The sequence below is a fragment of the Heliangelus exortis genome, chromosome 5 (assembly GCF_036169615.1).
Source record: "Heliangelus exortis chromosome 5, bHelExo1.hap1, whole genome shotgun sequence".
Classification (NCBI taxonomy): Eukaryota; Metazoa; Chordata; class Aves; order Apodiformes; family Trochilidae; genus Heliangelus; species Heliangelus exortis.
The window spans coordinates 11,037,907-11,062,378 of NC_092426.1; the positions used below are offsets into that span (position 1 = coordinate 11,037,907).

General features: G+C 37.0%; 1 protein-coding gene across 5 annotated transcripts in view; it reads right to left on the reverse strand.

Annotated features, from left to right (window-relative positions):
- The window catches only part of PPP2R5C (protein phosphatase 2 regulatory subunit B'gamma), a 63,566-nt gene that overhangs the window by 16,728 nt on the left and 22,366 nt on the right, over positions 1-24,472 (reverse strand). For 3 of the 5 annotated variants that reach the window (XM_071745545.1, XM_071745548.1, XM_071745549.1), the window contains exons 4-7: positions 4,991-5,190; positions 1,933-2,043; positions 1,253-1,345; positions 1,031-1,161 (exon numbers count right to left, since the gene is read on the reverse strand). In XM_071745545.1, the coding sequence (XP_071601646.1) occupies positions 1,031-1,161; positions 1,253-1,345; positions 1,933-2,043; positions 4,991-5,190 (535 nt within the window). The other 2 variants (XM_071745546.1, XM_071745547.1) reach the window with 2 other exon arrangements.

The window sequence follows — 24,472 nt, forward strand, 5'->3', positions numbered from 1 at the left end:
GGCTCTGTAATAAAGAGACTAAGTCAAATTTTCCTGAATTTTCTTTTCATAGAGCACTGTAATTTACTATGCGATCACTGTTTTACTCTTCCCAATTGCCCGAGTGTAAATTTATGAAGTTCCATACACAACTTCACATTTTGCAAACAGCTATAAAAATTAAATTAGATAATTACACTCATTATAAAACACTTTTATTTGAAAATCTGTCATAGAGTGACATATTAACTGCTGCTTTTAATCCAGAATATTTGATATGACTGTTTTGTCTCCTTAAAGACCCTTTCCATATTGTTCAGAACAATTACAAGCAGAACTAAAGACAATGATACAAAAAGTGTTGGACTGACTTAAGAGGAATAAAAAGTTTTAATAATTAAAAAAAATTACATTAGGACAAAAAAGATTAATGTACTATCGGGACAGGATTAAAGCAATCCTACTCAGTGACTAAAAGACATACACCACGCTTTTCTTAGGTTACTATAGGTAACTACAGTGACAAAACAACTTGCAGGAAAAATAGAAAAGGAAATATTTTGACAAATTCTACAAAACTTTCAGAGCTTATATATCCTTATATATCAGGGATGATAATATAGTTATTCTGTGGCAATTAAAAAATATTTCACAAGTCCTAGATGCAACACCTCGGTTTTGTCAAAAGAAAAAGCAGTAAACGTTTCTTTGAGTAGATTCCAAATACCTTAGTCATTCAATTGGAGCACAACTTCTGCACTATGAAGACTTACGTTTTTTTAAGACATGGCTGTACTACAAATACTGCTACCCAGTAAGAAAGAAAAACCTCACACATGAAGATACCAAACCACTTACTGAATGGCATGCAAACTCAGCTATCAGCTGAGCAACTTCTGCAGTGTGCAAGAGTAACCCAATTTAAAACTGCCAGACTGGTATTAATTATTTTTAGACGTAGCAGTATTTGGTATAAACTTACTAAAGAGCTGGCAGCAGTTTTAGTTGTACACCTGATTACATGCATCATAAACCAAGGATATTCACATACCTATAAAATATATTATTAATTTGTTTCCGGATGTAAGCTCGTAGGCCTAAGAATTTCCCATATATTCTGTGGAGAGTTGTTTTAAGAAAATCTCTTTCACGAGGATCTTCACTGTCAAAGAGCTCTAAAAGCTGCAAAGAGGGAAGAGATGCACTTTACTTGAATCAAATGCACTGTAAAATAATTTAGAGGCAAAATTTAAAAACTATCTTTTTACCTTACCTGTAATACAAACTTCTGATCAATGTATTTCTTAGCTATATTAGGTTGGAAATCCGGAGATTCTAAAAACCTTAAGAAAAATTCATAAACAAGCTGAAAAAAAAAAAAACCCAACAAGAATTAGTATTAGCATTTTAAACAAGGAACCACTTTATAATCAGAACATTACAAAAATTGCTACTTAGTTTTTCAGGACTGCACAAGGTTGATGTATATACTGTGCAGTAAAAGCTTTGCTTTTGCTCTCCCAATGAAATACAGGAACATAAGGCTTTATATATGGCATTAAAATTCTGCTGAGCTCCATCACTAGATTTTACTCCAATGACACACAGTCATCTAATATTAATCATGCCCAGAGGTACACGTTTTGAAAATTCTCTGTTCTCCTATTTATTGCAGTACCTCTAAGAGCTAGAGCAGTGCCAGAGTCAGATCAAAGCATTCAACATGACAAACGGAAGTTCATTTAAAATCAAAGCAGCAACATCTGTACTGCAAGAAATGAGCCTTTATCCTCTGATATACTGAAATTTTTTTCAAATATTATCTGTTAAAATTCAAGAAGAATTCTAAACAATTCAGAGAAATGTAACTGACTTGAGATAAACACAAACTAAACAGTTTAGAGTCAATGAACAATGACTTTAATGTAAAAATTTCTAGTCTTCCTTCAATACCTGCAGATGAGGCCATGCAGCTTCTAAGGTTGGTTCATCTTCCTCTGGATCAAATTCAGCTCCCGTTGGATTGGAAGATGGTGGTAATGTTCGAAACATATTAACTGCAAACTGAAATCACATGTTCCTTTAAGAATTTTGAAACAAGCGAATGATTAAAAAACAGACTTCAAAGATGATGTTGACTGACAATTCTTTACATGAACTATTTCAATTAATACTTACAAAAATACAAACTTTTAAAGCTTAAACACTAATGAGGATCATTCACTCTTTAAAGATTTCTAACTTGGAAAACACTTTTCTCTCTAAAGCAAAAGCCAGGACATGTTTTATGAGGATACTGAACTCATCTCTTTACACACACATATTTTAGAAGCCCAAGCAAAAGTACATAGAGTGTCTGCACAAACATTTTACTATATACACATTACAAGGCCTTGCAACAACCTGCAAAAGTGGAAGTCAGAAGAAGATACGCAGAATGAAGATTACCCACAACTCTTCTTTGTAATATGTTACCAGTTTCACTCCATGGGTACACACACTCAAGGAAACACTTTAAAGCAATTCTTCCCTTCACTTCTTAGTGGTATTTCTCTTAAACCACATCCCTTTACCTGGTATCACGGGAGGCACTGAGGGGGAAGACATGCACTTCTTAGTCCTCTCACCTTGCACTTAATCTGAATTCTCAAACCCCTGGAAAACCACTTAGCATCCTTATGGAAATGGGGCAGACTACAAAGATGAATTACATCCAAGTTGTCGATATATACACAGATAAACTATTTTTGTGCTTCCAAGTGCCTGTCTAAATGCACTGTCTGAAGCAAGCCAGTACTTTTCACAAACTTCTTTAACATGGAGCGTTTCAAAGTACCTAATAAACAGATTTATTCCTAAGTGCTCTAGTAATTCAGAATATCAGGTAGGGCAGACATTGGCAGGAGACAAGCTCATAAATGCACCCAATAGACCTTTTCTTTTTCTATTTCTTTACTTACTATTTATCAAGCCAATACCAAGCAGTCTCAACCTTTCACAGAAGAACAGAAAAAAACCCAATCAAGTCAAATAGTATGGGGTCCCCTACTGCCTGCACTACTTCAAAATGATCCTTAGAGACCAATGCCTCAATCTCTCATCAGCTTGAACACATTGCAGAATGATGAGCAAACTACCAAAAACCCCACAGTGATGTACTGCCCTAACCCTTCATAATGTTTGAGTACCTTGGGTTCCATAAAGAAATTATCTTCAAGTTATTCCTGCTTACAACACTAAATACACAGACCATTTTGTGATTTATAAAATTAAGATGTTTTAAAAACTTTTGCTCACAATGAGAATGGTGGCTATGCTGGATGGAAAGCTATATCCTGCACAAAACTCATTTATCAAAACAGCTGCAAATGGATGCATGGAGCTTACAGGTAAGGCATAAATATACTTTGTTCTAAATATGTACTATGCGGGCTGGATATGCACAGGAATTAACCTATATACTGTTACTGATACTCTAATGCTGTAAGAGATTGCAGGTGTCTTTTTGCAGGTGTTCAGAGGAAAATCAGAGAATACATTTCCCAAGTCTGGCGAAGTATGAGACTAGGCAGAGAAACTGATTTGCCAGGAAAAAAATTAAAAAGTACATATGTTCCTAAACCATATGTATTCTGACCATAACTGTTTGAGAGAGGAAAATAATTCAGGCACATAAGACACAAAGTGAGGAAATTATGTGCAGTTAAGACTTCTTACACAAACACAATTGTCTGTCATAGATACTCAAGAACTCATCATGAACTGCATTTTACCTCAATGAATTCTCATCAAGGTTATTCTCTTTCATAACTCCCCTCTAATCAAGTATTAAAAAAAAAAAAAAGCAATCAGTTGGCAAAATCCAGAGATATAAATAAGCTATCAAGACAAAGGAAAAGCCATGATCCCACATTTCCTCATTAACCACCCTAAATGCTTTCTGTATGTAATCCTTATATATTCAGAAGTTGTCAGGAAAATAACTTCTGTAAAAGCTTATGGTTCACTTAGATAAGAAGCAATTGTCAGAGTAAGCAAGATCTCTTATACTATAGATCCTTAGAATCTTTGAAGAGCCTTCAAAGTCTCCGATTCGCAGGAAGACCTAAAAATTTGACAAAGTTCAGTTATGTTTACTGTTTTCTTATTCCCACTGAAAATTCACCCCAAGCAACAAAGTCTCAGAAAAAATGATTGTGTCACACACCGTGAAGAGTTTCTTGCAGGCTTAGTAGCAGCTATTTTAAAAGATGCTTTCTGTTCTCAGGATACTGCAGACAGCAGCTACAGATCTCAACCCACAACCACTTCTCCAGGCAAATGGAGTCAGAGTCACCACAATGAAAGCCGAAAGACTCTGGTTATTTCCTGGCCTCCTTCTCGGCAGTGGACCTTTGCATGACAGAAAACTAAGCCAGGTCTAGCTAGATAGAATTCTGACAGTGAGCAGGGAGAAACAGCAGAGGCCCTAACGTCTCCTTGTCCCAGCAGAACCAACACCTGCCAACTTGTGTACTAAATAAGGTCTGACTCATTCTCACCTCTGAACACAGAATAAAATTCATAACTGGTACTGAACAGAATTACAAAAGATTCAAAAGTTTCAAATTTGCAGAGGTGATCTTAATTTTTTTCAAATGTTCAGTATTACAACCTACACTTTAACAGCTAGATGTATTTAAGTTTCCTTCTTATTTTTATAAACACCTAGTAAAAAAAAGACTTGTGGGAACAAAAAATGCAAACCTGTTCTTTTTTTGAAAGAAAAGATTTCATTTTGACTAACTTACACCATACTTTGCTTCTGCTTCATATATATCGAGTTTCTCTTACAAATAAATCAACAGTAGCAATGGGATTTCAAAACAGTTACATTACCATTTTACACTGTGTAAACATAGTTGACATTTTGAAGATTTAAGTATGGTTTCTTAAGATAGCTTGATACATCTGAAGAAGCAACTGTGAGTTTAAAAAAAAATCAAAATACTTCTCACTGTTAATCACTTACCATATGTACTACTTCGGGGTAAATAGGCTCTGTTATCACATTCCGGTTGTGTGTGATATATTCTACCATTTCACTTAAAGCTGCTCGTTTTACTTCCTTCCACTTTAGGTCACTTAGTGGATCAGAAACGAAGTCAAAAAGTACACAACATTGTCGTAACTTCTGGATAAAAAGCTTTTCTTGATCAGCAGGAGGGACATCTGGAAAGTGAAAACAATTGTTTGTAAGTTATATTGTAGAGGCCTTTACTCTTCTCCCCATTCTTACTTCCCAAAACACAGGTACAGCAATTCTTAGGACTACAAGCAAGCTTTCTGAATGTTCAAACAGCTTCCAGGAATTTAATGTTTCAGAGTACAAGAACCCCAGTAAAATACTCTGTATATGATAAGACGATTTAATAAAATTGAACAATGATGCATACTTGCCTTTGCCAGGAAAGGTAAGGGAAAAAATACATACTTGAAAAAACATCAAGGAATTCAACATGAGATTTAAGCAAGAGCCACTCTTTAAACCTGAGAGCTGCCACCTCAGAAGTCCATTTTTATATCATGTGCATTACCAATTTAAGCACTTGCAAGAATCTGGTTAACTGTGGCCAGCACTGCAAAACTGAGAGACCATCCTTAACCACCAAGAGGAATCAAAGATATGAAAAAAATTAACATTAAATTAAAAACCAAACTGAGTAAATATCTCATTGATATTTATCTATCTATCTATATCTCATTGATTTTATGTATCTTCATATAAAAAACAAATTTTGCCTGGTTTAAGAAAACTAGAAATAGAAGCAAAAAACCCCAAACAAACAAAAAAAACCACATTAAAGTTCAGTTTTTAAGTGCCTGATCACATGTTCAGTACAGCATGATACATGAATACATCAGTTTTAACTGATTTTATTGAAACAATTATAGCAATAATGAACTTCAAGTGTGCTTCAAGAGCATACTCTCCCAGTTACCAGCACTCTATCCTAATAGGTTATTCTGGATATTTCCAATACTTCCAACGTAGTGGTGCAGGGAGGAGGTCTTTCAGCTCATGCATAAAAAAGTTGAATTAAAGCTATTACTTCTAGCTCCACTTAAAATAAGCTTGAGGAATTCAAGAAAGTACTACAATTACATACAACATGCAATATATGTCATACTATAACAAGCCTGGGAGTGGGAGTTTGGCTGCAGATAACTCAAAGCAGGCAAGTTACTGCTGTATGCACAGAAAATACTAGGACTCAAAAATACATAAAACATACTTCTGTTTCTTCAAAACAAGAAAAATGACCACAGTGATCAAAGCCACAGGAACACTTATGGAAAACCAGAGTGCTTGTATTAGACACAAGAGAACATGATCTGTAAACATTTTAAGTGGCATAGAAGAGGCATAGACAACTTCTGCTCTTTATCTCAATAATGAAGATAAACGGATGCACATGTAAGTGGTTTGAAATAGTCATAAAAGAATGCAGTTCTCCAAAAGAACTGAGCTGTAAGTTTAAGGCCCTTCTCTAGTTAATACATACTATACCTGTAAACGTTCCTACAGGTAGTTCTCACCAACTTTTTTTTTAAAAATACACTTAACATGTTTCCTGACAGAAATGGGACACTGAAGATTAGATAGACTTTCATCCTGATCTATAAGAACAAAGCCCAGAACTCCTAAGCAACTCCAGATCAATAATTAAAAATATTGTACTGGTACTTAGAGCTTCTGTAAGGATTAGAAGAAAACGCTTATTATTTTCATCAGCTATAAGAGTAAAGTTGTTTTGTTCAAGGCCAGTTAGACAGGGTAGGTTTTGATGCACAGCAGAAGTTCCCACTCTCAGCCAGCAATCCTTGAGCAGACTGAAACTTCCAAATCACGACCCTTGTCCAAACCAGCTGTCTTTATGCAGCACCATAACACACGCAGTCGTAGTTCAGGAGAGGGGTGGGGAGGAGAAATGAGAACCACCTCTAATCACTGGCTATGGTCACTCTTTTGCTTTCAAGGAACTGAGCTGCTGCCAGAAATACCTTTTGGCTGTTCCTTAGATAACAACAATTCCTAATTGGGGATTACAAATTGGGAAGTTTCATTTCCCTGCATTTGGAGAAACTGCACTGTTCTTAACGGCTGCTGTTTCACATTCAGTAATTCACCTGCAAAAGACTGGCCCAGATCCCCAAAACAGGAGAGCTACTTCCCTACATGTTGACAGAAAATAAGAACTAAGCAAATGCTTAAGATCATACATGTATGTCATATTTTCTACTTAAAATTCAAAAGCAAACTGCATTGTATTTTATTTTCAAGCAGTTCAAATTTCTGGACAATCAGGTGCTCCAGTAGTTTTATTTTAAGCAGCTTTACTTCCAGCAAAAAAATCCTGGTTAGTAATGAACATTTAGGCTTTATGTTTTCAATAAAGCAATAGCACTGATACTGCTTCGATGCTGTTTTGCCAGTTAAAATAGAACAGATCTTTCACCTATGACAGTTTGTGTATGAAATTAGACTTAATCATGAGACACAAGTGGGCAGGGAGGGGCAGGAGGAAAATAATGGAATTAAGAGTATGAAGGTATATAGCATATAAATTTTTGTTTCTACATAAATCTGTTGGCTAAATGGTAATTCAAATAAGCAGCTTTTCATTAGATTGAATCTTTTAAATCTGTATGTTCTTCCCTTTAACAGAAAAATATTCAAGGCTTTGGAATCAAATGAGGCATTATCAGAGTTATTAAACAGAAATAGCAAAACCCAAACAAACAAAAAACCCCAAGCAAAACAAAATCCCAAGCAAAACAAACAAAACCCCACCATTTAAGAAAGCCTAAAAGGAATGAGGAGTACATGTTTCTCAGTCCTGGAGAAAAGCTCAAAACAGGTGTTTCACAGCATTAATCCCTAAAGCTGCAGTCATTGGGGAATCCAGTTCTAGTGGCAGCTACCTGCTACCTACAAGACTGCATTGTGTGATTTGAGGATAAAGAAACTAAGTCATGACATTTAACTGTTTTAAGATTGGATATTTTAAGACTGATGATAATGAAGCAGGAAAAAAGCCTACTGTAATTTTACAATATTTTGCATAATTTTGACTTACTGAACAGCCTAAGGCACTGAAATTATTTCCAGTAATATCTTTTCTAGCTGTACATCTTAAATCTAATGACAATCAACAGTGATCAACATCATGAAATGATCAACAGTGAATAATCTGGGCACCTAATTATCTAATGATTATTCAAAAGTGAACCAACACACTATCCTGCACCTAAGCTCCTCCTTTACAAGGAGTTTGATCAGAAGTCAACTTTCTTTGAAGAAATATGAAACTTAAGAAATACTTGAGAATATATCTGTAATAATATTTAAAAGAAAAAAGGAATTTTGGACTTTATTAAAAATATTTAACAATAAGAAGTGAAGAGTAGAAGTGTTAACTGACTAAATACTTTAAAGGCAATGTAGCATAAAAAGGAAAACAGGAATGCTTATACAGGAAATGACAAGTGAAGCAAGCTGAAATGGGCTTGACCTAATGAAATAAAAATTCCACCTGAAAACAAGAGAGAAAAATGACAGGGAGGATAATCAAATAGACAACAGAAAAAAAAACCAACACCAAACTGTCTTAACAAGCAATGGGAGAAATCCAACACTAAGTCTTTGAAGAGCTTTTTGGCATGCAGTTAAGACAACAGCAAACCCAATTTTTAAAGACAAAGAAAGCCCTCACTGGAAACCTGAGAGAAAAATTTTATTTCCTAGACATCAGAGTGTACTTGAATTCATTCTCACAGCATAAAGCCAAACATATTAAAGCAACAACTTAAACTGCATTTGAAAACTTTAAATATATATAACAGTATCTCTGAAAAAATGAAGCACTACTGTGGTGAGATCAGACCTGAGACAATTACAGAACAAAATTCAAGTGCATGGTGTAATTCAGAAGATATTAAGCAAACTGAAGAAACCCATGAACCGCTGAATAAATGCTGCCAACTGTGCACACTTGGTTGAAACAAGTATCTGCTAATCAAGCCTAACCATCTGCTGTAAGAAAAAGTGCTGTTTCCTGAAACACACCCAACCTCCACACACCAACCCATAGCTGTAGTCAGATACCGCTCACGAGTCTGAGTGTTTTGCCAATCAATGTTACCTGTCACCCATTTAAGCTAAATATAACTCAAGGGAAAATCAACTGCCAAATGTAGAATAACATGGTTATGTCCCCAGAGTGTATCAGCCTGCTTCTTTCTCTCCTCACTCTTGGTTCACACAGTAAACCCTGGGGTTAATGTTTGCTTTCTGCTGGATGCTTCTGAATGACAAAACAGGTGAATTTCATGATGTTATTAAAATAATTCTTAACAGACAACACAAGAATTCACAGAAAAATGCTGAGTCATGTGTTGGCTTAGTAAGAGGTGATATATCAGGTTAGAACCCAGGAAGAAAAGCCCTCCATGGTTTTCTACAAACTTAAGTGTTTCACACTCTAATGCAACCTAAAGCAAACATACAGCCCCCATGCAAGAATTCTGTTTTAAGTTATAGGCACAACTGGATGCATGTTCCAAGTTTGCCTCAACATTTGTTTTGAAATTAACACCTCCATAACCTTTCCTTGACACCAACAATAAATCAGCTTTTGATATTCTCCATTCTCTTAAAAACTAGAAGTAGGATGGGGAATATATGGCAAGTCTCCTCACAATCACAGAATGATGAATGACTATTGAGAAATTAATTAGTGGGAGGGATTTAACAACACAGGTAACTCCTGGCTGAGAGGCAAACTCAGGTCTTGACTGACAACTAAAACCATCCCAAATCACCATACAGAATTTAAAATTCCAGCAGTCATTAAAAGATATACAAAAGTTTCACAAAAAAACAACAGGATTTTTTTGTGGTTCTCTTTGTATCGATTTCTTAAACTTTAGCAGACAGTAAGTCCCATTCTCTGCCTGTGTTTTTTTGTTTGTGGGTTTTTGGGGGGTGGGGAGGGGTGGGAGGTGTGTTTGGGGTTTACTTGGATTCTCCTCATTATTTGGCATAAGCAACACTCCTTTTTTCCTGTATGCCTGTGAAATTTAGGCACCTCATGTGATGTGACACAGGTGAAAGAAATGGTCAAGCATGATAGCAAAAACAATTTGGGAGAGAAGAAAAAAATTATTTTAGAGCTAGGTCAGTTACTTGCTTAGCTGCCAATACTGGACATGTCAAATGCTAACAACAATTACTTCAAATGCTAACAACAATTATCATGAGTTCCCTGCTAGAAAAAAAAGCCACAACATTTCAGCAAGGAAAGTTTTGACTTGATAGTAGAAACCCAATTATGCCCATTTCAAATGTACTAAAAAAAATAAATTCTTCTAACATAATCGTATTTGAAGAAAATTAAAGATATACACATGCTTTTTTTGTAAGGATTGAAGTGCTGAAGAATTTTCCATTTAACTGAAGAAAATCATTCCAGCACAATTATGTTCCAGATATCTGAAGACATGCACATTTCCTTTACATAGATGTCTGCAATCTCTGCTTAATCTATTCTTTCTTATTATGATAGAATTGTAGTAAGAATAGACACTACACCTATTAATTAGTAACAGTTTCCCTGCTAGCTGCCAGTAAAGCTGATACTCTGGTGATAACTTGCACCAAATTCCCACCCCTCTCAACAGAATGAGTGGTGAATTTCATTATGCAGTACATTTAAATTTGAGCCTCCAACAGATTTATAAATTTACAGGGAATAAACAAGTTGCTTGGCTTAACTGGCTATAAAACCAAGACTGACCCACTCCTGGACACGTTTAGACACCTCACTTCCAGCACATTTCCAAAAATATTATTTTATTTACAATATTCTTTTTAAGCAGAAGATTCAAATGTGCAATGAAAGAAATCTATTTTAATTTCTTCAATTTAAAAATAAACTTTAGGATTCTTTATCCCTTACTGTACATCTGTAATAGTGAGAAAAGTTAAAGTATATACTCAAAATTTTACTTTAGATATGATGGGTTTATTCTCATTCAAATAGTAGTAGGATCTTAATTTCCTACTGGGATAAGAACACCACAGCTCTTATAGCATGCAAATGACTAACAGACTGTCCTAAAAAAAGCCCTATGCATTTTTTATTTTAAGATACTTTATATAGATGATTAGATGTAACCAGAGCAAAAGACAGAAAAATATTCTGGGAATAGGCTAGAAGGGAACTTCTAGTGTTAAGATTAGTAACAGTTTATTTGGAAAGTATTTTTTAAGAAAAACTTATTACATCCAAAGGACATAGAACACACTTTTTCCTTGTTATTAATGGGATTTCAAGCTTTCATCAATTATGTTCAAGTTTTTGTAACATCATATAATCATTAAGATTGAAAATGTCTTTTAAAATCCTCAAGTCCAACCATTAATCTGGCACTGTGAAGTCCACTACTGAACCATGCCCTTCAGCACCACACACACACCTTTAAAACATCTCCAGGGATGGTGATTGAGCCCACTGCCCTGAGCAGCCTGTTCCAATGCCAACCCTTTCAGTAAAGAAATTCTTCCTAATATCGAATCCAAACTTCTCTTGATGCAACTTGAAGCCATTGCTATGTCCTGTCACTTCTTCCTTGGGAAAAGAGACCCAAATCTACCTTACTACAGTCTCCTTTCACTAGAGAGTAATGAAGTTTCCTCTCAGTCTCTTTTTCTGCAGACTACACAACTCCAGTTCCCTCAGCCTCTTCTCATGAGACTTGTGCTTGAGACCCTTTCTCAGCTTTGCTGCCCCTCTTTGGACACACTCCAGCACCTCAATGTCCTTCTTGTCCTGAGGGGGGTAGTTCCAGTACCTAACAGTATTTGATAGCACATGGAGACAATTAGCCAACTCCACAGAATGTGAAATTAATTATTAAAAGCTTTGAGGAGAAATAGAAATAATTTTCCTTAGAAACAAACAGTGCTGGATTTTAATTATAAAACATATTTCATAGTAACAGTCACAAACCAGAAGATTTTTGATGTATGAATAAAAGTAGGGGAAAATACGCCTTTATGCCAATAAAATTTTGCTGCCTTGAAAGGGCACACAAATTACACCATTAGTCATTAAATGCAACTGAAAATTTCCAGCTGACTACCTTTCTATAATTCCATGGAATTCTCAACTCAAAGTCCCCTCCAGAAACATATTACAGCAATACCCTTACAGATTTTAAGTGCAGTGTGAAGACTGAACATCTTCATTGCTCCCAGCAGCAGAACTTACACTCTTTATATGGGCAGAGATTCTATACAAAAACTAAAAATAATACAAAGTGAAGTAAGAGGAATGCCAGAACATGCAGAGTAAAAGCAGTAATGAGATAAAATACATCCTCTGATGGAAAGCAATGCACAGTAAGTGATGCATTAATAAGCATGCCACAATGTTAAAAGCTGCAGGAGGGTTAACTAAGCAACCTCCTTTAAAATTCCTTTAAAACTACTCTTGGTCAAGCATTGAAGATACTCCCCGTGAGTTGCTTCAGTATATACCATTAAAACAACTCCCACACCTGTGTATGCCTGGCTGTGTACTGTAGCATGTCTCGCTGTCCCTAGGAAAAAAGTCTAGCAAAACTGTACAAGGTACGACACATCTTGTACTAATATCAGTCCTTTGGCAATTCAGATTATCTAATACTAATTGATTAAACTGTCAAGTAAACATTTCACAGTTCTATAGATATGAAAGGCCTAGGTTCATTAAGAATACAGCTGCTTTGAAGAAGCAGCTGTCTTGCTCCTCCTTTCTGAAGCAACACTTTCAGAAATTAACAGTGATAGGTTTCAAATCTAAGAATCCAGTGTACAACTGGTTAAGCAAAGTTCAAGAGCAGCAGTGCCTGAGAACTCGCTGTATGTAAGAAACTTTTGGCAAGATGGATGACCATGCACTCCAGGAGTCAAGCTGAATATCAATGAGTCTGGGTGGTTCACTTGTTCATTTAACATTTAAATGAACATACAGGCTCAGACCCAGTTATATGCATCATCCTTAAAAATTTCCTAATGTGGAAAAGACAAGATGTGCATGAAGGTGAAGACTGTTGTTACACAGAAAATACAGAAGGATGCTGCAGTATAACAAATGGGAAAAAAACAGTAATGTGAAAGGTGACTGATATTTTTTAGATTTGCTTTCATAATCTGCATAGGCCAGTTTCAGACTATAATAAAGTGCTAATACACAAAAAAATCCAAACTGCACACATGTAAGGGAAATAGTACTTGAAATTTATCAAGCTCCTGCAAAGTATAAGACATTTGCTAAATGGATCCCTGGATCCCCCATCCAGGGATTTGCTAAAAATCCCTGGATTTTTAGACTTTTAACATAACAGTTTTATAATGCAAGGAGATTAACAGAAACTTGTTGTAAGGATCTGTGGTAGAAAATACACTGTTCAACCTTTTCATAAATTCCAGGGAAGATGAATAGCATGGCTGAACAGTTTGTTAATGCAGTATTCATTGTCAGTTTAAAGCTTCTTATAAAGTGCTTCAGAAAAGTCTCACTAAACAGAGGAAATTAACTCAACCTATTAGATTTTTCCAAAAGCTGATATGAAGAAATGGGGGTGAAAAAGCTGACCATGTACATTTATGAGTTCTAGCTTATTCAAAAGATACTTTTAATACAGATGCTCTGTAAAAAACCCCTCATACCTGGCACAACTCTTTTTTTTATTGACTACTGCTCAGCTGCTAACAGAATATTAAGAAATGAACAAGACGTCCTATTAATATGCCAATACTTTTAATATTGTATGTAGTTCCAGTCACCTATCTTTTAACAGTTTGCAAGAATATGATAAAAACAATTTGAAAACACTGTAACATCAAAAATTGAGAGTAAACACAGATAAGAGAATGACAGAATCCTACAATAATTTTCACCAGAACAGGCTGCCTCATTTCTGCTAGCCTAATCCCTGGCTCAAAGCAGGGTGAGTTGGATAAACAGGCTTTTCATGGCACTGTCCAGTCAAGTTTTGAGTATCTCAAAGCACAGAGTTCTCAGCCCCTTTTGGAATCTTGTTCCACTGTTTAACCAGAGTTGTGGCAAAAATGCTTTCTCCTCGCATATAACTGCAGACTCTTGAGTTGAAACTTTTATCAGTTACTTGTCACTGTAGACCTCTGAGAAGAGTGTGGCTCTGTGCTTTATACTCTCCCATTAGTTTAAAGCAAGATCTCCTCCTAGCCTTCCCTTCCTCAGGCCAAACAAATCCAGTTCTTTCAGCCTCCTTTTGTACACCCTGAGATTAATGGTTACTGTTCTGCATGCTGAATTTGATCTGTATTACTTCCGAAGTGTGGGCTTTGGCTTCTACTTCCCATTTCATTACAAAAGAGATGGGGTTTTTTTAGCTCAGAAAAAAATTCCTGCAAAGCAGGGGTCTTCACAATTTTTTTACAAGCATGGGAAGATGAAATTATCTTCAGCTTAATTATTTTTCAAAAAAAAAAGAAACACATCCTGGGTTTGTTCCAAAATGAAAGATCCAAGCTTTTCTCCTTTAAGAAATAATTTGCATGCTTCAGGTTTAAATGCAATATGAAGCTCACTTAGAATTTGTTTCCTATGTTTACACACTGTCAAAAGGCAGTTGATCTTCCATAGCTAAGTATGAAAATATAAAGGAAGTGGAAATGCACCTTGCAATAACTAGAAAGCAGTTGGTTGCCTTAAGAACCCGGCAGGAGTTTGTGGTGATCAGGTAACTCTTCAGCTGCAGATCAAAGTTGGTACAAGCTCAAGGATAACACCAGGGACAGGTGCTTGATGCTCTATTAGTACCTAACCCAACAGAACAATGATCTTCCACCAGGCTTTGACAAGCATGCAAATTTCTATCCGCTTTGTTGTTTACGTGACAAAAGCATTACCAGAGACATTTTTAGCCCTGTAGAAGAGCACCATGTGAAGGCGGAATCTGAACTCCCTCCCATGATCCCATACTCATCATTAATACATACAAGGAGCACATAGAAAGTATGGACAAAGTAAGATCACTCACCTTCTTTGAAAAAAGTTATCTTTTACAAAATCTGAAGTAACTTAAATAACAAGAGTCGAATGACAAAAAAAAACTTGCTGCTCTGGAAGACTGAGTATAAGGATGGATTGCGAGATATCTGAAACAGGTTATGGCCTACAGGAAGCACCAGTTTGACTTAACACAGCAGCAGGGTGCTCTCACTTTCCTTCCCACACAACTTTCAGTATGTCCTGCAAAACACCTTGCAAATTATTTTTGAAAAGCATGAACAAACATTACCAGTCCCTGTCCATCAGCAACTAAGTCACTAAAGTAGCTTCTACTTCCTGCTAATTCTGCCATTGCAGATCAGATCAGAGCTGTTTTCTATATTTTGTTTAAGTCTCTGTGTCCTGAGTACATAAAGACACTGGCACTTGGACTACTTCTACATTACTGATAAAACAGTACTAAGAGATTGGTCTTAACAGCCAACACTTGAACTGTTTTTCTGATGAAAAATGGGTGCCCTCTTCTATGAATAAACATGTATAATCTGCCTATAGAATGAATTATGATTATTTTCCACTTGCAACTGCAGGCTATACTACAGCTACAGTTTCCAGCAAGACAACTCCCAAGAGTAGATATGAACTGGTAACTGAAGTCTAGTGACAAATGTTTACTGTTTTCTAATCAATGCTGCTCTTAAAGCTGCTTTCTCTATGCTTAAAGTGCTGAAATGAAAACCAAAAAGTCCCCATTCCTTCCCCCAGGGCTTATGTCATTTATGTGGATCCTCCTGTCAGGGCCTTGAGTGCACTTCCATCACCCTAGGGGTTTTGCTGCCAGCAGGGCTCCAAAAGGAAGAAGATGCATCTTGACAACACCATTTAGCACCCTGCTTCTCTCCTTTCTATAAAATCTTAAATTTATAATTATTAGTAACCCTCTCCTCCGTGCTGGCCTCATGTCATCATCACAACTATTGACCTGTCTATCCACAAGGATCCTAAAGTATGTCTCCAAGCAGATATCCCTGACCAGTCACTTTGGCTACACCATTTGTTTCACAGCCAGCTACCAGCTCAAGTCTCTATGCAGGAGGACAAAACACAGCAGTTATTCCACGGCCATAATGGCCACTTAAACCAAAACTGGAATCTTCTTTAAAACTATGGTTTGTTTCAGTACAAGGTAAGTTTTTAGTTCACCCATGATAACCAGTGACAAGCAGCTCAGTTGACCATTACGCACTTTGTGCTCCAAAAAGATCAACGCAGCAGTTGCACAACCCGGATGGGATCTCCTGGAAAGCCTTGCTGCAGGTGGAATGACCAAGGGCTCACTACCCCAGCACACCAAACATTCTGAGCCAGTGCTTTCAGCACGAGCAAACAGCATGCAGTAACAGCTCCACGCCACTTGCATTCAGTGTGGATTATGCTCTTTTGGTGCTTGGTATTTTCCTACAACAGGTCCAAAGTAATCTTCTGCTGACTTGATTTCTACACAGAGGTCTTGAAAAACTGCCAACAGTCTATGGTTGTGACAAAGGGCATAGTCTCACAGTACGTGAATGAGAAAAGCAAAGCAGGTGTACTGACACTGGTCAGGGTCAGCCAACAGTCCAGCAGCTGCTGAACAAGTCCACAGTGAAGAGGCACACCAAGCCAGATACTCAACATATCAGGATCCCACTCAATGAGGTGTGTGGCTGGCTAGCTGATTTAATGACCAAGACCAAGGGCCTGAGGTTAAAAACAGCTTAGGGAAAGGCAAACCACTACAAGACTTCTCACAGCTCTTTCCACAGCATTGCAGCTCCTAACCACACAGTGTCACGATACCAAAGATGACCTTGAGCACAGAGAGCTAAAGGAACTGCTGGAGGATGGCATATTCCTACAAATACCTGTGGCTCCTTACTGGTGACAGTGCAGATACCAGTGACAGCCATAGCAGTCAACACAATACTGACACCCTTACTTCCTATTCACAACTCATTGCATCATTAAAAAAACACCTGTATCTGTCTTTCCAACTGTGTTGTTACGGCAAAGCTGCAAGCAGACCAGACAATAAAGCTGACTGAAGTTCAGAATGGGGAGGATGAAGGCAAGCAAGATTCCAAACCACATTTCCTTTTTATTCTGCAACTGTTACATATTCCATATGATCCAGTTACAGAAAATACTTTAGAACTTTAAAAGAAAGACTGCCATTTTTATTTTCAAAGTCCTGACATCACAGTCCACAACGCTTCACATTTTTATTTTGGTTTGGTTTATTTAAAAAAAAAAAGATTAAGGCCAAGCATGGCAGCTACAACTTCAGGGTAAACTAAGAACATCTAAAAATTTGAAATTACAGATTATATTAAGTTGGTGATCTTTATCATAACAACTTTGATCCACTAGAAACAACTGAGGGGACTGGGCTCCCCTGCTTTTGATATTGATGCTCTAGCTCTTGCAGATGCAGGGAGAAGTACTTCTAGAAATTTAATCCTTACTGCAACAGATGATGTAAGAAAACAATGGTGAAAGCAGCATGGATTGGAACAAAGAGTAAACATTTGTCATTAGGCTTCAGAGTTACCTGTTCATTTTTACTGCTCTTCATTTTACATGCATTGTTCTCACAGGCTTCATTTTACATGCATTGTTCTCACAGGCTTCATTTTATCAGTACCAGTAACATCAGATCAGCTAGTGACATGAGATACATACACAAAAACAATCCCCAAAGCTGTTTTTGTATACATATAGGTATGGAAGGGATGCTTTTCCCCTCTCAGTGTAAAGCTCCTCTGGGCTATACTACCAGCAACCCATCTAATTTCCTACTATCTAAAAAATGCAAAACAAACTCCCAGTCACTCCTTCATTGCTCTCAAGAAAGTCCACTGTCATCACCCACTTAAATCAAAGCAAACCAAAACTCCAAACCACAAAATGCCTTTAACACTACATTACTGTTTAACCAGTACACAAAAAAATTAGTTCTTAGGAAAGAACATTTCAGAACAGTTTCTTAAAATTTGTTGTTTCCAAAATTACATATTTGATTGAAACAACAACAGGGATAATGAATTCACTGACAAGAAGCTTGTTATCATACTGAGACAAAGAATTATTAAGGTTCATCATCAAAATATTTCATCATTCTGATCCCAATCTCAGTTTGTTTCCCTGGCTTGCACCTTTAAAAGATGGTGCTTCTTCCCTTCCAGAAAGCATCTCTCAGAGAATTAAGGCGATTTCCACAGAGTGAAAAGTGAGGGCCTGTCTACATGTCAGGCAGTTGCATTTATATTCCCTTGACAACAAGCACAGTTCCTAATCTAGCCAAAAGTAATTTTATTGCATTTCCTCCCCACCTCAGAACAAAATTAGAGTCTTCTAGAATACATCCAGCCCCACTTCCGACAGAGAAGGATACAGCTCTTTCAAAAGGTAAAGAGAAATCACGATTTCTTAATGCATGAAAACAAGTGCTAGTGATTAAGGGAGCAGGCTTCTTCTGAACTGCTGCTTTTTTTTAAACTTGCAGTTAAATTTTCAGTGTATGTAATATTAATAAAAAAAAGACTATTTCCAGTACTAACATCTAGCCCACCCCAGTGAAAACTGAGAAGGAAGGTAACTGAATACAGTATCAGCTGTGCTTCTTGCATATAAATGCCATTGTTCAAGTTGTGCTGATCCCAGCTAATGCACATTCTGCTTTCATAAGAAGTTCTAAACCAAAACTACCTTAAGGAAGACATTAAAAACCAAATCAAAACAAACAAAAAAGCCAAAAAACCAAAACCAAACCAACAACAACAACAACAAAAAAAACACCAAAACCCAAAAAAACAACAAAGCTTTGGTTGGCTAACAGGCAGCTAAGAAAAGTACATCACCAGCCCCCACAGCAACGCAAAATTTTACTAGCTGCAAAAATACAGCACAGATACACACTCAGTATGATGTGCAAGTATCATACCAACATGCATTTTCCAAATTAATTCTATAAAATGTAGAGTTGCAATGCACTAATTCTATAAATGCAAAAAGAACTGAAAAAATTTAACATTCAAAATTGTGCAAAGCAGTAGGCACGTAACAGCTTGCTTGCTAAAGCTGATCCACATCTCTTCTAGGAAATGCTTTCTGAATACATAAAGGGTATTTTCATAATAAATGTCACATCTCTTCCCTCCCCTTCCCTCACCAACAACACTCCCAGTTATTTTACAAGCTGCAGAGGGTTTTAGAGGAGTTCCATCTGAACAAGTCACACAATAAAGGCTTTGAAATAGCAAACGTTTGTCCTTATTCTATTGAAACTGTACAGCGATAACTTGGCTCTTCCCTCCCCCCACTCAGTACCTTTCTGGGGTAGTGACTTCACATCCTTTGACATCAGCAGAGCTTGAAAGGGGGATGGGAGAGTTACGGCAGAAAGCAGTAAAACCTGCTTTTAACTATGTATGCAATGCCTCGACGAATTCTTAAACCTTCCCAAAACGCCTTTATCCCAACACGGGGTTCGATCACCCCCGACTTCACTGCGGCGGGTAACAAACCCAAAGAGCCCGGGTACAAAGGGCTTCCCGCTCCCCTGATCTGGGCACCACAATAGCCATTTATTAGCTCCTCAGCGGGTCGCGATTCCCTCGCACAATAACTCACCTCTAATATGCAAAAGGGCCACGGGCTGGAACGGCCCATTGGAATTGGCTGCGTCAACCACCATCCTGCTGCCAGCTCTGTTACATGTCAACATCTAGGCTCCACAGCAGGCAAAGGCAACGTCCTGCTCCTAAGGCGAGAATCCAGCCTCCATTTTAGGCTGAGTTTCTTTTTTCTTTTTATTTTAACAGCAGCAGAAAGGAAAGGAGAAAAGAAAAAAAAAAAAAAAAAAAAAGACAAAAAAAAAAAAAAGACAGACAGAAACTGAAGCGCTCTGCAGCTGGAGGGAACTGGCTGGATGGTGATGTCAGCGGGCGGGAACAGCCCCATTGGCTAACGGAGGCAACTTAAAATGACACCGAGGAGGCCGCGAATGAGCGAAGGACGCTGCGCGCCTGTCACCGCGCTCGCCCCGCCGCGCCGGGCCGGTGAGCGGAGCTTGCGCTGGGGGACCGGCCCGGAGCGGCGGGGCTGATGCAGTGACATCATTTTTTGCTATATATTTTGTATTTTTTTGTTTGTTTGTTTGTTTGTTTTTTTTTTAAGGCTGAGGATGTCCAAGTGTTTTGAAAAGTGATTATGGAGATGGAGGGAATTAGTACATACACTACACCAATAAATTCCTCCTACATCGAGGAGGATTTAGGTCGGATATTGAATGAAATCTGCTCGCAATAAGTGTAATGAAACAAAACAAGAGACTGCAAACTTTCTAATCATTTAAAAACGGCCAAACGCAATGAGTGATAGAAATGTAGTGATAACTGCTTTTGAGAATATCCAAACAGGCTACACAAACTTATGATGCGTTTTTAAACCTTTTCCTTAAAATTAAAGATTTGAAAATTTTTTCTTTCCAGTCTAAGCAAAACCAGCAGAAGAGTATTCTCAAAAATGGCAGGTTTTCCATCCCTATATCCCTTGGGTATACTTTACATGTGGAGTTCCAGTCTTACAAAAACAAAACAAAACAAAACCTACCATAGAGATATGCTTTTAACAAAAACAAGACTGTCCTCAAAGTTATCTACAAGATCCTGATGGATTAAAGAAACTGAAGAACACCTCAGATAATTGTTTTCAGTATTTTCACACGCAGAATTTTATAAGCAAATTCTACTTGTTTTCTCCATCTGAAGTATGATTAGACTGTCCTACAGTGATAAGCTGCAGTATGAAGCAGAAAAAATTAGTTTTGAAATTCCCATTTACCTAGTAACCACACCTGTAAGAGGCAGTTTTTCTTCTCTCTCCTCTCTACTCTTTATCTTTGTTTTAATGGTCAACTGCTGCTTCTGTCTCTTTGAAACTCCCTGAAAAGACTAAAATGGATATGAAGTCTGCTGGCACACTGGCACACGATTTAACTACTGGAGTGAAACACAACAGAGCAAAAAGGGAGTGTTACTTTAGTTAAAGTGTTGTTTCCCATTTTATACATAAGCATGGCTGGAATAGCTGGAGGTTCATTAGCAGATTTCAGGTAATTGTCAACCCCATACATTATTTTTAATTAAAGTCAGTAAATGTGACATCTGCAGCACTAGCAGTATTATTGGCAGAATGCTAAATCACAAGTTTTCTCTTCCAAGACACACATATCCTGTTCACGTTTCCTCCTCTTTGCATGACTGTTACATCTGAGGCAAATAAGTACTTACTAAACTACCATGAAACTGGTTGAAACAGCTGCCATTCAGCATATTTCTGGTGAGTGTTTCTTACGGGACACAGTGGAGCTGAAAAACTTATTTAAGACCTTTTGTTAACAAAATCTGGTATCTTCTCACCAGTTGTACACCTTGAGAGGTAAATTTAGTTGGTATGCATACGCTCACATTGCTTCAGCCTTAATTTTATTTGCCAAAGGAAAATATTGACTTAGGCTGAATTATTTTGAGCTACTTCATTTGAAAAAAAAAAAAAAAGTTGCAAAGAAAATTAAGTTAGGAACCGATTTATTGATGTGAAGGGAAAGAATATTAGTGCAAATGGAATGGAGCTAATGAATATCAATGAGAGAAACGAGAGGCTACTTAAATAAATTTATGAAGATACTTCTGTTGCAAGAGAATCAAAAAACATATTAACTTTGGCTACCCATTTTTAGAAGTAAATTAATTAAAAAATGTATTGACAGCATAGCAAAACTGTAAATAGTACAGGTTTCCTCTGAACCCTGCTCATCACTTCTAACTTTCTGATGATGGGAATGAAGGAAAATCCTACAGTTCTCAGGATATAATTAAATGTGACATTTAGGATTCAGCACTTTAGCTGGTGAGTTCTCTTTACACTGAGAGCATTATGAAGTATCTCTTCCAAAACAAATACTCCATTTGGGATGTGACTTACAAAGCAACCGACACTCTACTTCCACAACAACAAATTCATCCACCCAAAGGTTGCCTTTATTTCCATTCTGAACTAGCTACTGCTCTGATAGTGAGCATCAACAACACAAGAATCAAAATTGGATTCACTTCTGTGAACATCAAGACACCTTGGACAAAGCTGGTTACCTCTGAGACTACATGAGGAGTCTTCATTTTTGGATTGTGGGAGGAAGGGGATATTTACTCTGAACTGTAAAGCCTAATTCCACAACTACTAAAGCTGCTATTCTGCAATGACCTAAGCAGCCTATTTGCAGACTACTTCAGTCCCATTGTGCTCTCCTCTGCATTATTTTGAACTTCTGTTTCAGTGGTCAACAGATCCACAGCTGAGCTGGTTTAGTTCACTACTACAGGAGAAAGCCACTTCCTTTATTGTCAGGTTGGTTCTTTATTAACTTAAGACAGTGTTGCCTGACAGCCTAAGCTGAGCTAATTCTACAAGAGCTATGGCTGCAATCCCACCCCTTCTGAGACATAAGTGTGCACCATTGGAAATTCATGTCCAAGGGCTTGTGCAGCTGTGTGGTTGAACCAGATAAGGAAACCGAGATTAAATGAGTAAAGAAAAGGTGAGTTTCAGCCATGTTGATTCCGTGATCTGATTAAACAACCACTGAAAAAAGGGCCAGGGATAAACATGAATCACTTTTACTGGTAGGACCAATGTAATTTACTTTGCCCCCCCTCTCCAATTATAGTCTGAGCAAAACTTATCATTCTCACAAATTATGTCAGGCTGTAGAAAGTAAGGGTCTCTTCACAACCCTTCACAACTTGAGGACAATAACTTTATTTTAAGGGAGAAAGGCACGGGATACTACACATTCTGGAGGAGAAACCACAGCAATAGGAAGTATACTGGAATTCTCCTACAAGGTTCTGTCTTAATTCCAAAGGACAGCCAAGAGGAAATTTTCCAAGGAAACAGAGACAGTAAACACCATGTTAATACCTAGCTATCAAAAGTACACAGATAAGAAAAAATCCTTACCTGGACAAATGAAACCTGCATGGACTATTAATTGCCTTCTTCAAAGAACTCCTAAGACTTGAAAGCATGGCAAAAAATAGTGCTCTGCCTTCTGTGTTGAGAAACTGATATTTACTGTATTTACTCTTTCTAATACAGGAAAAACTGTCTGAAAGTGAAATTGGCAAAGATCTACCTTGAATTTGATTTGTCTCTCTTTGTATATCCCAGTATTTGCATGGTTGCTGTAGTGCACACAGATCCTTGAGCCAATACTGTACATTCAGAAGGTTTTGCAAGTGGAGATAGGGAGAGAAATCAGTAGGTATCTGCCAAATTCAGAAAACTGTACAATAAATAATAATTAAAAAATTAGTTACCTTACATGTCTAAATATTGAATTCAACATTTGATCAGTACAGGTTTTACAAAGGGAGAAATTTAGTTCAACAAAATTATTAGACCTGATTATAATAAAGACCTGTGCAATGGAACAAAACATTCTTTTTGTAAATAAGGTAATAATAAAAGACATTTGAAGTTATATCCAAACTCTGGACAGGTTAGAATCTAGAATATAAGGCACTACCACATTTTAAATCCTATTTTTATGGATTCTATCCAAGCTCCACTGGAAACAAGTTTGGTAGGAAATGCTGCCAGTGACAGATGTAGAGCATTCTTCTAACACTTTCAGCTGCTGACTAATGAGTAGGTGTTTGATAGGGCAGTTGAAATGAAAAATGGCTTATTAATCCAAGCCTATGATTTAATGTAAAACTATCTAAAGGAAAAAAAATAAATCAAACATGCAAGTGAAATATTTTTCTCCAAAACCTTCTTTTGGAAGTTATTCAGACATGTTTCTTAATCTTTAAGATGTTACAATAATAATTTAGACTGGATAATTGCCAAGTATTTTTAAAATTGCTAAATACTTTAATATCAATTATTTTACAATAACTAACTATTAAAATATACTAATTTGATAACATTTTATTAATATTTATGCTTACCACACATTTTAATAACTCTTCTAAACATTTAGAAGAAAATTAAACACAGAAAAGTCTGTTTATGCAACACTATCACAATGTTTTAAAGATCAAAGTCCAAAAACAAAGTTACTAAATTAACATGGCATAGTCTCCACATTTTTTTTACATAATACAATACATACACTCACTAGCACCTAACCATACTAACGTAGGAAAGCCTGAACTTCTGCAGTGGTTTCCTTTATAGACGTTTTGTTTCAATAAATTCATTACAATACTGGGTTGCCAAAAATACTGTGAGAGCATAAACTAAGCCAAGGAGAAACCGAGGTAGCTCAATGCAGCTCATGTACAAGGGAGAAGAGCATCATC